The sequence below is a fragment of the Osmerus mordax genome, chromosome 28 (genome assembly GCF_038355195.1).
Source record: "Osmerus mordax isolate fOsmMor3 chromosome 28, fOsmMor3.pri, whole genome shotgun sequence".
Taxonomy (NCBI): Eukaryota; Metazoa; Chordata; class Actinopteri; order Osmeriformes; family Osmeridae; genus Osmerus; species Osmerus mordax.
The window spans coordinates 2,402,974-2,417,047 of NC_090077.1; the positions used below are offsets into that span (position 1 = coordinate 2,402,974).

At 47.7% G+C, this 14,074-nt stretch overlaps 1 protein-coding gene across 1 annotated transcript; it reads left to right on the forward strand.

Moving 5' to 3' along the window:
* The first annotated feature begins 206 nt into the window (after positions 1 to 206).
* Positions 207 to 13,716, forward strand: ulk1a (unc-51 like autophagy activating kinase 1a). Its single transcript, XM_067231297.1, has 27 exons — positions 207 to 616; positions 719 to 811; positions 918 to 959; positions 2,032 to 2,064; positions 2,259 to 2,295; positions 3,693 to 3,866; positions 4,084 to 4,157; positions 4,257 to 4,358; positions 5,457 to 5,515; positions 7,044 to 7,126; positions 7,236 to 7,286; positions 7,582 to 7,676; positions 7,784 to 7,940; positions 8,079 to 8,139; positions 8,279 to 8,368; positions 8,609 to 8,734; positions 9,085 to 9,221; positions 9,343 to 9,500; positions 9,623 to 9,810; positions 9,949 to 10,064; positions 10,388 to 10,483; positions 10,821 to 10,999; positions 11,127 to 11,302; positions 11,415 to 11,533; positions 11,774 to 11,931; positions 12,606 to 12,741; positions 12,861 to 13,716. Exons 1-27 carry the CDS (start codon positions 527 to 529, stop codon positions 12,914 to 12,916), a joined length of 2,886 nt encoding a protein of 961 aa, XP_067087398.1. The 5' UTR covers positions 207 to 526; the 3' UTR covers positions 12,917 to 13,716.
* The last annotated feature ends 358 nt before the right edge of the window (positions 13,717 to 14,074 follow it).

Genomic DNA, 14,074 nt, shown 5'->3' on the forward strand with positions numbered 1-14,074 from the left:
TGTGCTAACGTGTTCTGTACTTTTAAGTTTAATAAAAAAAAATAAACAAAATCTGTCCTGAGAAACGGGATTTTATTTGATTCGATAATAATAACAAACGCACCATGCGACTCCGGCTGCACATGCGCAGTGATGTTAGTAAACTACAGAGAGGTCTTTGTCAGTGGAGTGGTGCTGAGTGTACAGTATGAGAAGACATAACAGGTACGACTTCTCGGCGACTGGACAATTTCACTTTCTGACAGCGCTCGCAGGACATCATATTTAAAGTAGTTCAATTATCAAAGAAAAACCTCTGACGTTCGCCCGACTATTATTCCTTTGTGGGTGTTTCTGAACGGTGTGAACTATTTTAGGATACTGACATGTTCATAAGCAGAATGGATAACGGTATCTTCGTCGGAGTACTATAACCAATGGAAAAAGACCGGCACTTGCCGTCTAATGTTAGTTTTACAGCTGAGCTCCAACACTCACTGATCTGGATACATCTTGTTTTACATTATCGAGTGTGAAATATTAATCAATGGAATCAATCGGGAAGTTTGAGTTCAACAGGAAAGATCTGATTGGTCATGGTGCCTTTGCAGTGGTGTTCAAAGGCAGACATAAAGAGGTAGATAAAGTACTTTTTTGACACTTTAATAATGTTATTGTTTACGTTTTAATAATAGTCAAGTTTATATACTGCTTTGACATATTGTTTTATTTCCCAAAGAAACATGATTTGGAAGTAGCTGTCAAGTGCATCAACAAGAAAAACTTGTCCAAATCACAAGCTCTTTTGGGAAAAGAGATAAAGATACTAAAGGTATGCCGTTATATTATCATGTTACAAAGCTCTGCTAAATGTTCTGTTTACACTTTAATAGTTGATTTCACAATGTTTTAATAATGTTTTGCGTCCTTCTACACAGGAACTGAAACATAAGAACATTGTTGGACTTCTTGACTTTCAGGTACAGTTTGTGTACATTTTCAATAACGTCTTACTGCTGACAGTACCTAACTACACAGCCACAAGGCCATAACCTCCACTACAAACTTCCTACACTTGGCCTAGGATGCTGCATGCTGACGTTCCATGTGCATAACACCGGGTGTGATTGGCTATTACTGTATTGTTGACAGACAGTGCACTCTGGTTCTTGTAGTTTCATGACATTGTGTGCAGTGTAGTTGGTACGGATGAGTTGTCACGGATTGCAGTGGACTACAGTGTTTGTGTTGCTAGCGCTTACCTTTGTTCTGGCTGTAATATAAAGCTGTCATTAGGCAGACTGGCAGACAGGTCATACTGATCTGTTGGGTCACACTATCTCAAACAGATGGCAGGGTGCTGCCTAACTACGAGCTAAACAATGGCTTAAGAAAACAGACTAGGCGCTCAGTCAGCAGAAATCTCCCAGGAACAGACAGTCTTGTGCAGCTTAATGACCTTAAAGTGTGGAGATCTGTCACCTGCTGGGGACGTGAAAAACAGGGCCTCTGTTCTACTGTGCTTCTGGACTGATTGTAGTGTTAATGTATCCGAGGCCACTTGACGGCCACTAACATAATTGTTTATGAAAGGTTCTTGGAGCTTAGGAGCAGTGCAGCTAACTCACCGCAGCTATTACGACACACAGCCTTATACACAGGAGACAGCTTGCTTATGACTGCCAATGAACAGAGATGTAACCCGATACCACCTTCTCCCTTCCACCCTCCCAGTCCCCTATCAGCCGTGCAGCAGCCGCCAGATAGGACTGACACCTTAACTAACTCACTAGCACCCCCCCCCCCCTGCTCTTTCCAGACGAAACTATTCAATGGAGATAGGCCAAACAAGGAACCAAGGTGCTGCGAGTGATGAGGTGGTGTCCAGTGTTGCGTAACACCACAGACTAGATGTCTAAATATTGATGCCTTATTCAAAGTCGGTACACTTGACCGTTCTGTGGCTCTGGCAGATGGCCAAGGGTTAAGGCCTTGAAAGAAATCTATATTATGTCCTTATGTTGACTAACGTAATCTGGTTTTTATCAACAGGAAATGGGAGGCTGTGTGTATTTGGTCATGGAGGTAAGATTGTATATGTTTAGTGTTTTGCACCTCCCTGCCACAGTAAATTCCGTGTTTGTATAACATACATGGCGAATAAACCGAATTCTGATTCTGATTGTGTCGATGCTAATTGTTGTTATTATACACCATTACATGCAAATGTACCCATTTGGGTTTTCAACAATTTGTGTTGCTGTTGTTTATGTTTTTAGTATTGCAATGGAGGGGACCTGGCAGAATACCTACACTGTAAGTGTGCTACAACATCTTGGCCTCAAACACACACACAGGGCTGTCAAGTTTGTTAGCCTGAGATCTCCTTTGACATGCGTGTGCATGCAAAACACTGTCACGACCGATCTGATTGATGTTTCTGCTTGAGAAAGGCAACATGCAAAGTTTCCAGAGTTGAGATAGATGCACGTGAGTGAGACTCCAGATGGGAGAGCAGACGGCCCCTGTACTTTGCTGTCTTTGTTTTCCGTGAAGGATTAAAAACATCAGGACTGTCTCCTGTTATTGGTGCTTTCATCGACACCTACGACCACTGCTCAAGGGGGATTTAACAGGCTTAAAAGAAACAGCGGGAAACATTGAATCTTCCTATTAAATATGTTATATATAAGAAGGATAGTGAATCCGAAAGGCCTTTAGTTGTGATAACCTTCTGGGTAATTCTTATCTACGTATTTCTTACCTTGAAGTCTTTTTCTCTACAAATAATCAGATATGGGACACACTGAATGATATGACTCTTCAAACCAGGTTAAGACCTTGAGAATGGGTACAGTTCTATAAGTACTTGATTCAAATTTACCAGGAATACAGACCAGGAGTTTTGGCAATTAACACTTGGCAAGAATGTGTCCTACGCATTCTACAGATTCTCCAGGCCTCTGAAAATAGCCGCCTACCCTATATGCATCTAATATAAATACACAACGAAACAGCCGTGTACCTTGCTTGCTAATGCCCAACTGATCAGTTCTTCCTCCCCTACACTCACAAATCCAAAGAATAATAAAACACTCTTCACTCTATCCCATAAGATAAGGTGTCTAACTGAGCTCATGGAGTCCTCTCAGTAGCTAAATTAACCTTGTTTGCCTAGATGGGTCTATTTTCGGACTGAAGGTCTGAGCCCTGGCCTAATTTTACTGACATGCCAGCATCACTTGATGTGCCCGACCCCCTGTCGATGCCGTGAGGCTGGCAGATCCTGCCTCGTCCAACAGCAACGCTCAGTCACGCCTGGCAAGGATCACCCCGCTCTGACCTCATCCATCTGTCGCCCACTTACGCATCTCTACATCTCCTGTGGAAAAACACTGAAGCTATAAATACCTTATAATAAGCCTGGGGAGTTTTGGGGTGTGTGGAAGAGGAGGGATCCTAGCCTAAAATGACTTCACCATAAACATGTTGTTGTGCTGTCAGCTATGCTTGTGTTGGCAGTTGTGGTTGTAACTGAGAGTTCTGTATTCTCACCCTCCATCACCTGCTGTTTTTCCATTCATGCGAGATCTTAAGAAAAGCATATGCTAACTTTGCCAGCTCAGTATGCTACTGCATAATGTATCTCCTGAAGCTTGATCTAGGATGCATCTTTGGAAACTCGATATTCTTTCTCGTCCCGTCACCTGCAGCTAAGGGCACGTTGAGTGAGGACACCATCCGGGGTTTCCTGCAGCAGATAGCAGGGGCCATGAGGATTCTGAGGATCAAGGGTATCTTACACAGAGACCTCAAGCCTCAGAACATTCTGCTCTGTCACCCTGAGGGGCGCAGGTCCAGCCCCAACAACACCTGCATTAAGATAGGTGTGTTTGTGATGACTTTTGCTGCAAGGGTTAGGATTAGTGTGTCTACGTGTGTGTTTAGGGAGCGGGGGCATTTGCTGTGAGGAGTCACATGACTTGGCACAAGCCAGGACTAGGCCTTGAACTATGTATTTCCAGACAGACCAAGTAACAGCTGTTTGTTTTTTGCGGATCTGTGAATGACTTTCGTTAACTGACAATTTTTCTCTCTCTTTAGCTGACTTTGGATTTGCTCGTCACCTCCAAACGAACACTATGGCCGCCACGCTTTGTGGCTCTCCTATGTACATGGTGAGCACAAATCACTTTCACTGTGGTGTTGTAACCTGTGGACTTTTCCTGCATGGGTCACCCTGACCTGACCGGACCACGTGTGTGTGTTATATCCAGGCTCCTGAGGTGATCATGTCACAGAACTATGATGCCAAAGCCGACCTGTGGAGCATCGGAACTATCATCTACCAGTGTCTGACTGGCAAGGCCCCATTCCAGGTGAGCCCCACCCTTCATCCGTCAGGTCACATGTCAACACTTCATGGGCCTCCATAAACAGCTTGTGCACGATGAGTTACACCCATCCGGGCCTCGGCTTGAAAGTGGAAGACAAGAACCTTGTTTACTTGGGCCTTATGAAATGGCTTGTGGCCAACAGGCCTCTCTGACTCACGGTAAACATTGTTTCACAACCCTAATCAGCTGGCTGCTCTTCACCTCCTGTCCTGCCGGCAGCATTGCTCAGCTGGCTTTGTGGTGCTTATTGACTCAGCACTAACTCATGTCGAAAAGGTCACTCCGGGTTGACATCTAGAAAATATTAAAATACAATATTAAAATCGTTGATATTTTTGCGATCTATCACGCGGAATTTCGCTTGTCACTTTTGTAAATAGGAAGTCGGTATTGCGTTGAAATGTCCCCTCACATGTATCTTTGAATAGCAAATTCCCAGAGAGACAGAAAGAGAGCTGCTGGCAGACTGGACAGGCCAGGAAGTTCATAGGAGAGAGAGGGGGCAGAGAGAGAGAGAGAGAGAGAGAGAGAGAGAGAGAGAGAGAGAGAGAGAGAGAGAGAGAGAGGGGGGTCAGCGTCTGGTCTGTCCGTGGTATCCTGTTCACATGCAACATACTGTCCAACTCCAAGCTGGTTTCAAATGTCGGGTACACCACTTCTGTTTTTCAGGGAAGAATTTTTCAGAGAAATCCCATACCAAACACATTCTTCCTCGCATAGAAGTCATAGGGAGTCAGGTGGCTGAGCGGTGAGGGAATCAGGCTAGTAATCCGAAGGTTGCCAGTTCGATTCCCGGCTGTGCAAACTGACGTTGTGTCCTTGGGCAAGGCACTTCACCCTACTTGCCTTGGGGGAATGTCCCTGTACTTACTGTAAGTCGCTCTGGATAAGAGCGTCTGCCAAATGACTAAATGTAAATGTAAATAGAACATTCCGCCTGTGATTCCATCATACATCACAGTCGTTGTAGCGTGATTGCGCGTGTTTGCCTTGTGCAGGGGCACACGTATGTGTGTGTGTGTGTGTGAGCGTGTTTCCTCCGGACTGTAACTCGAGCCCGTGTTTTGTGTCGTCCACCAGGCCAGTAGCCCCCAGGAGCTGCGTCTCTTCTACGAGAGAAACAGGACCATCCTGCCCAGGTCAGTGACCCTTGAGGGATTCTAGGAACTCACATACACAATTACTGGGAGAGCTGTCTGCACTGCTGGGGTTTGCTGATGGATGGCTGGAGGTGGCCGTCCGTAGGCAGGGCTTCGAAAACACACTAACGGCCGTATGCACACACGTGTCTGCCACACGTGTGCACACTCACAGAAACAGGAACACAGACACACACGTAAACACATGTGTAAACAGGAACACAGGCACACACGTAAACACACGTGTAAACAGGAACACAGGCACACACGTAAACGTAGGGAGTCAGTTGGCTGAGCGGTGAGGGAGTCGGGCTAGTAATCCGAAGGTTGCCAGTTCGATTCCCGGTCATGCCAACTGATGTTGTGTCCTTGGGAAAGGCACTTCACCCTACTTGCCTCGGGGGAATGTCCCTGTACTTACTGTAAGTCGCTCTGGATAAGAGCGTCTGCTAAATGACTAAATGTAAATGTAAATGTAAACACATGTGTAAACAGGAACACAGGCACACACGTAAACACATGTGTAAACAGGAACACAGGCACACACGTAAACACATGTGTAAACAGGAACACAGACACACACATTAACACATGTGTAAACTGAACACAGACACACATGTAAACACACGTGTAAATATGTACAAAGACACACACAGGAAGACACACCATAAACCCTCAACATATGTCTACTGGATGCCTGGAAGCCCAGAGAACTTTCTGTATCCCTCCCTCCCTCCTCTTTCCACTCTGTCCATCCTGCCAACAAGTCCTCCAAGTTGCTGTGTCCTATATGGGTCTGATTGCTCTTTCGTCATCATGGTAAATGTGGAGCATGATAACATCACTCGGTATAAACTGTTTCTTATTTCCATTGCCAATAGTCTGCCGTTTTACCTGTTTTGCTGATTTCTTTGAACAATCATGGATGTTGAGAGTGACTAACCATATCCATCCCCTCATATTTTTTCATTCCAGTTTACATAAACCCAGTTTGAGGCTTTCGTTATCTTTTGGCTTTGTGAATTTCTGTTGCGCTTGTATTGGATAGCTCGTTGGCTTATACATCCTGTGCCAAGGTTGGCTAAGTTAGTTATTTCTTGTCCCTCTATTTATAACTGCCACAAGCAGCGTGCTAGTCACCAGCACCACTATCACTTTCCCCATGACCCACATAGCTTGTTAGAACACACACACACCACGAGGATCACAATACTCTGAGAAATCGTAAAACACTCAAAGACAAACATTGATTCAGAGAACAAACATTGCCACACCACGCTCTTGTAATTAAACACCCGCAGGCCCTCCAAATGAACACGCTTTAAAAATAAATCTTCCGAGTTTCCTCCCGAGCAAACAACATCCCATCAACAACATCCCCCTGTGTTCTTGTTGAGCCTACAGCTCAGAGTGTCACTCGGGTCAAGGTCGAGAGTCTGAAACAGACTGTCTGTTGTTTTTAGGTGTGCTTGACATGAAACAGCTAAGGTCAAAGTTCAACAGGAAGTCTGTCTTGTTTTTATCCCAGCATTCCTCGGGAGACGTCCGGTCATCTGAGACACCTCCTCCTGGGTTTGCTGCAGAGGAACCATAAAGACCGCATGGACTTTGGTCAGACTCCTTCATTTCTGCCTTTTCTCTATTCCTCGCTGTTTTTTATAGTCTCTAATCATAACAATATCCTGGGTTTGTTTACTCACTGTTGATCCTCTTTCTACAGATGCGTTTTTTCACCACCCTTTTTTGGAGTCGAGTTCAACCGCAAAAAAATGTAAGTCTGCCTGCGATAGAGATGCATAACCATGACACAAGGGTTTGTCTTGCATGTCAGCACAGTAGACAAACATATCTGTTAAAGAATGATCAGTAAAACAGACCAGAAAAGACACATGTTATGTGTGTTGGCAGTTCTAGAACGTAAAATTCGACATCGCCATAGTTCCAAGGGAGCCTCTATCCCTAAGCCTCTGGGGTCACTGACTAGCCTAGCCTAGAGAGGGGTCGTGAGGACCAGGGATGTGATCCGTGGACGGGCACTAACAGTTTGCCCCCTCTGTGACTGGCAGCGGCCCCGGTGCCCATGCCAGCCTACCGCAGCTCCGGCGCCTGCTCTGGAAGCTCATCCAGCGGCTCCTCCAACTCCCACCTCGCCTCCCCTCAAGTGAGTCCCGACCTCCTAGCTGCCTGACAACTCCGAAAAGGAAGAATGAACCCACCCACACACGCTCCCGTGTCCTCAGGTGCTCAATGCTGCCCTTGTCCCCGTAGCATTCCAATGAAGAGATGCAGAGGATCCAGGCTAAAGTCCCACCTTCGCCGACCCGGGATGCACCTGGCTTCCAGGTGAAGGCCACGGCCAATCACAACAGCGGGATCGCCTCGTTTGACACGGAGGACTTCGTCATGGTGCCTGCCCAGTTCCCCAGTAAGACAGAAGGACCTTGTTGCTGTAGAACGCCACACAGTGCTGCCATAGCTGGCCATGTGGGCCCTCCATGTCTGAATATGAGTGTGTTGTTCACATACAGTACATTAATGAGCTGGCCCTTATTTTGCTGTGCAGGTGAGATCACATGTGACAGGGGAGATGGGTCACCTGCCCAGGGCAGCATGGTGTACAACGCGTAAGTGGAACCAACGCTGGATTTCTCTGGTGTTTTTTTCTTTTCTTCCCCTCCTCAGATTGGTTCCTGTTATGTCTTTGTGAAGCTTTGTGAGCGGAGTGTTCTCTGTGCTGACTGAGACTCTGTGTTGTTCCTTCAGCTGTGCCCTGCTGGCTGCCGAGGCTTTGGGGAGTTTGGGCAGGACTCCCCCGCCCTCCCCATCCTCACGCTGCCCCCCTAATCCTCTTAGGTAAGAAGGAGGCAGTTGGTGGTTGTGTGTGTGTGTGTGTGTGTTCGAGGGGATGTGGTTAAAGACTGGACTTTGGAGTTATCCTAATGAGGTTCGACGTGGGTCGAAAACGTTTGTGATTATCGTCCTCCTGTGTAGCTCTGCTTTGAGTCATTCGTTCTGTGGGTTTGGAATGTTTGGCACCACAGAACCAGTGAGGTGTGTTTGCCCTTACCTGCTCCTCTTTGTCCTGGTCTACAGCCAACCTGCTGAGTTCAGTGGGAGCAGCTACAGCCAGTCTGTGCCTGTTCCTGTCCCCACACAGATACACAACTACCAGCGCATGGAGCAGAACCTGCACCCTGCCGGCCTGCATGGGTCAACCAGGTAGCCTATTCAGCCCCTCTCTCTCTCTCTCTCTCTCTCTCTCTCTCTCTCTCTCCTCTCTCTCTCTCTCTCTCTCTCTCTCTCTCTCTCTCTCTCTCTCTCTCTCTCTCTCTCTGTCTCTCTCTCTCTCTCTCTCTCTCTCTCTCTGTCTGTCTCTGTCTCTCTCTCTCTCTCTCTCTCTCTCTCTCTCTCTGTCTGTCTCTGTCTCTCTCTCTCTCTCTCTCTCTCTCTCTGTCTGTCTGTCTCTTTCTCTCTCACCACTACTGTTTCTCACTCCTATTTTTTTCTGTTGTTCTTCCTGCTTGTCTGGCTCTCTGCGGTGCCATCATGCCATCCCCTCTGTGTTTCAGAGCCACTCTGTGCTGTGTCGGTAGTGGCGGAGGTGGCGGCGGTCCAGGTTGTGATCGACCCTCGGGCCCCGCCCTGACGCCGGGCTCCCGCAGGCTGTCAGCTGACGGCGTGGGGCCCCAGCCTCCCTGCCCACGAGGTAGGAGGTGCCCCCAGCCCCACACCCAGCCAATCAGCAACACACATCCATCTGATTGGCTGGGTGCACACAAGGTCAGCTGCCTGTCATCTCATAACGTTTCTGTTTGCGTGTGACCCAGTGGGTAGCGCCCCCAGAAGCCCGGATCAGACTGGACCTCTGAGCACCAGGACAGGCCAGCTCTCAGGCTCCCCAGGCCCTGAACACAGCCCTGCCTGCGTATACAAGCTCCGGAGGAGAAGATCAGACGCCATTGCACCTGGCTCCCTGAGCCCCAAGGTCAGCCGCAGAACAACGATGTATCATACACAATGTTCTCCTCTGCATATTTGTGAGGTAGTGTACACCAGAGTAATAAGTACTGGGACTTAAGCAGAAAAAAATGTTTGGTTCTCCCTCAGTCTGCATCTCCATTAGAGAGGCCCCCCAGCTGTCAGACCCTGACCCCAGGGCCCCTGACCTCTCCGCAGGGCTCTCCTCTGAGGCCTGCACACACGGTCCCGGACCTGAAGACTCTGGGCTTGTCCCCTGGCAGCCAGCCCAGCCACATCAGCCGCAACACAGGGAAGAGGAAGGGCTCCTTCAAAAGGTGAACACCTTTCACCCGCTTCGGTGGACACCTGGCTGATGTGTGTAGTCCTTCGGATGTGGTGGAGGGACACCAGAGATCAGAGATGCATCGTAGAAGAGCCGCTCTGAGAGAAATGTGTGTGTGTTGTCTGTGCAGGTCACTGAGTACAGGTCGTCTGTCTGACATGCTGCTGAAGGCTGCTTTCGGAGCCCAGCTACTGGAGGGAGGGAGTGATGACAGCCTGAATTCTGAGAAGCCCATGGACACAGCAGGTACCAGGAGTCCAAAGGATTTCATCTTTGGAAAAACACACACACGGTTTCTTTGTATTAGTGCCAGGTCAGGCTGTTATCGGTTAGTAGTAAAAGCTATGTAATTGTGTTGACATTTCTTTTATAGATTAGGTAAGGCTGTAATCTTCTCAGAACATGGGTAGTACCAGGGGGAGAGGTTTCTGAGTAGAATGAATGTTTGTGTGAACCTGACTGAAGGGTCAGCAAGAATAGATTGTATTGTATATTGTACAATAGTTTAGTACCAACGTCCAAAGCTCCCACTTGGCAAGTGACATCTTGCCCTTCGTTTGTTGTTACAGCGCCACCTAGTGTTCCGGGTGCAGTAGTGTTCACTGTAGGATCTCCATGCAGAGAAAACACCTCACCGAACGCCACTTACACCAGGAGACTCGCAGGTTAGCACTTTCTAATTATCTAGGACTGACAAATACCAACGCTTCATTTTTCCTTTGACGTGAGTGTTGGATGCAACATTCTCATACCTCAGCAAGCTTCTAATCTGACGCGAATGGTTGGGGGTCAGATGGCTGAGCGGTTAGGGAATCGGGCTTTTAATCAGAAGGTTGCCGGTTCGATTCCTGGCCGTGCAAAATAACGTTGTGTCCTTGGGCAAGGCACTTCACCCTACTTGCCTCGGGGGGAATGTCCTTACTGTAAGTCGCTCTGGATAAGAACGTAAATGACTCAAATGTAAATGTTAGACGAATGAGTAATGGAGTCTGTCTGTCTCAGGGGCCTGCTACAGTCCCATCAGCTCAGGGTGGTCCTTCAGTAGCCGTCTGCTCCAGAGAGGAGCCCCCAGAGAGAGGGACGCTCCCCACCAGCGACCCCTCTCCGACCCCATGGCTGTCTCCCCTCACAGCTGCACCACCTTTGACCCTCCGGAGCTACCAGAGGAGACACTAATGGGGGTAAACACAGACAACAACAAGAACAAACAAACAAACAATAGCCCCGGTGTTTTTCCACTAACAGACACTGAGGAAACAGTTATGATTTATTAGCATATAAGTTATCATTTAATGTGTTCGTCCACAGATGGATCACACGGATGGTCTGAGCAACCTGCACTTTACCCTGGCTTTCGTCCACTGTGTCATGGAGATCGCCTGCTCCAAAGACCCAGTGCTGCAGGCCAGTGACACCCCAGACGTCTCCTTCCTACAGCAGAGCCTGCTGGCCGATCAGATCAGCATTCTGAGCCGAGAGTGGAGGTCAGGTGGTTTATGTCTCTTCCTGGTACACTCTGAACCACACCCTTTAGCATGAGTTTCCAGGATGTTTCCAGGCTGGGTATTCATGTTCGTCTCACTGGGTGTCCCTCAGCTATGCAGAGCAGCTGTTGCTGTACATGAAGGCTGCTGAGTACCTGTCATCTGCGTTGCACTCTGCCATGGAGGACATTCGACAGGGTCGACTCTTCCCCTCCTCCACAGTCAAGCAAGGTGTGACAAGCGTTCCGCTTTTCAAATGACCACTTCAAATGAAATATATCAGACACGTGTAGAACCGTTTACATGTAGAGTTTACATGTAGAGTACACTGTTTTATTATAATATTTGAAGTTCCGACGCTACATTAGGTACAGCATCCAGTTTCCATGTATTATAACATTACAGTGTGTAGCCTTCCTCAAGCGTATTAACACATGGTGTGTGTGTGTGTGTGTCCACTCCTGTGTGCAGCGGTGAGGCAGCTGAACGAGCTGTACAAGAGCAGTGTGACTTCCTGTCGCTCGCTCAGCAGCCGTCTCCATGGTTTCCTGCTCAACAAGCAGAGGCTGATGGACTGCCTTAGCAACCTCACAGCAGAGAAGCTCATCTACAGTCACACCATGCACATGGTGAGGGTCTCTCTCTCACTCTCTCCCTCACTCTCACCTACAGCCACACCATGCACATGGTGAGGGTCTCTCTCTCACTCTCTCCCTCACTCTCACCTACAGCCACACCATGCACATGGTGAGGGTCTCTCTCTCACTCTCTCCCTCACTCTCACCTACAGCCACACCATGCACATGGTGAGGGTCTCTCTCTCACTCTCTCTCTCACTCTCTCCTACAGCTACACCATGCACATGGTGAGGGTCTCACTCTCTCTCTCACTCTCTCCTACAGCCACACCATGCACATGGTGAGGGTCACTCTCTCACTCTCTCCCTACTCAGTCTCGCCCGCCCCTCACAGTGCAGTCGATACGGCTCACTCTCAGTGGCTGAGTCGTGCTGGAGAGATATCGTGCTAGACTGCACATTACACGCGTTTACATGCTTACACGTCTCATGAGAGTGGGCATATAAACACATACAAACGAGTGAAATGAACACTGCTGGTGTTCAATGAACACTGCTGGTGTTCAATGAACACTGCTGGTTCTCAATGAACACTGCTGGTTTTCAATGAACACTGCTGGTGTTCAATGAACCCTCTGAGATGTTCAGTTTCGAGATAAATGTTTTGAGCGTATGTAATCTGATCCAATGTGTTGCTGGCTGGGCTGTGTGGTGTTGTGTGTCCAGGTCCAGTCTGCAGCGTTAGATGAGATGTTCCATCACGGACAAGCGTCCATCCAGCGCTACCACAAAGCCCTTCTGCTCATGGAGGGCCTGTCCCTGGTCATCACGGAGCAGGCAGACATAGAAAACATCAGCAAATGTGAGTGCGGAAACTGACTGATACGCACAAACGTGCGGTAAACCACCAGTGATGTTGTAGATGGAGGTGACGGATGTTGTCGTAAAAATCTGATCGTTTTTTTCTTTCGTCGTTCACAGGCAAGCAGTGCATAGAACGTCGCCTGTCCGCTCTGCAGACTACGCAGTGTGCATGAGCTCCACCACTGCAACCAGGGTGCGAATTACGGGTGGGGTTTTGAGGGGTCTGACCCCCCTAATTGAGACTTGGACCCCCCCCCAAAGAGCTAAAAGCAACAGGTCGGGGGGGTCGATACCTGCCCTGGAGAAGAAGTTGACCCCCCCTATTGTCATTGTATAATTCGCACTCTGAGTGCAACCGCATTATAAGCTGCAAGCACCGTCTCTCTTGAATGATGACAGGACCCCACCACCCCCGCCACCACCCTCAGAATGTTGATACACAGAAGCACTTTGAACAAAGCATGTTCCGGAACTACTTGACCACTGTCACGGCCGATCTCTACCCAAGGATCATGTCATTGTGACTATAGAGAGCAGGAAAAGTGGTCCGTTTCATTACTTGATCTTGTCGGGTTCCTGCGGGATGACAGTTGTTTTGTGCATGTTTGTGAATATGCTTTGGTATGGTTTGCAGAGGCCTGACGTGAGTTTATGGTTTATGTTTAGAGTTTCCAGTTTTTTTTTACTCACTTGTAAGGTGCTTATCAGAGAAGGTCATTGTCTTCTCAAATTAACTTGTTTGTTGTTCTACTTGAACAGAGTCCTAACCAAATGTCCACTCTATTTTCCCTGGGTGATTGTGAGTGACATTATTTGTGCAAATACACCACTGTCTGGACTGGATTTACCTGGACTTGAGTTGTGTGAGTGAATGTGAGACCAAGTATTGCCAATGTGTAGCAAAAAGAACAAACATTATTACTATGCCTGTGTTTTATATCAATTGTATTTCTTATTAAAGTTTGTGATTTGATACCAGTCTTTCTGGTTCTTGTCGTCTATTGTTCTGTCAGAACTTTAAATAGTGAACCATTTCTCTTCTATCATTCTCTTCCACAGCCAACCTCCTTCACAATTAGTTTTGGTAAGACCATCCACTTAAAATAGATGTAAAACACTAATCGAGCCAACTCTTCCGCAAAAAGCAAAATAAGTCAGATAACTGATTAATAATGCGCTTTCAGCAAACTCAGCACAGGTATACCTTATGCAAGTGGATCTCTAGGATCTTTGACCCGGTTGGTTCAGTAGATTTCTTCCTCTCGATCAGAAGTACTTCCGGTTCTTCACAGAATAGGTGGCCCGCAGCTATGTCTCTTAATGAGATATGC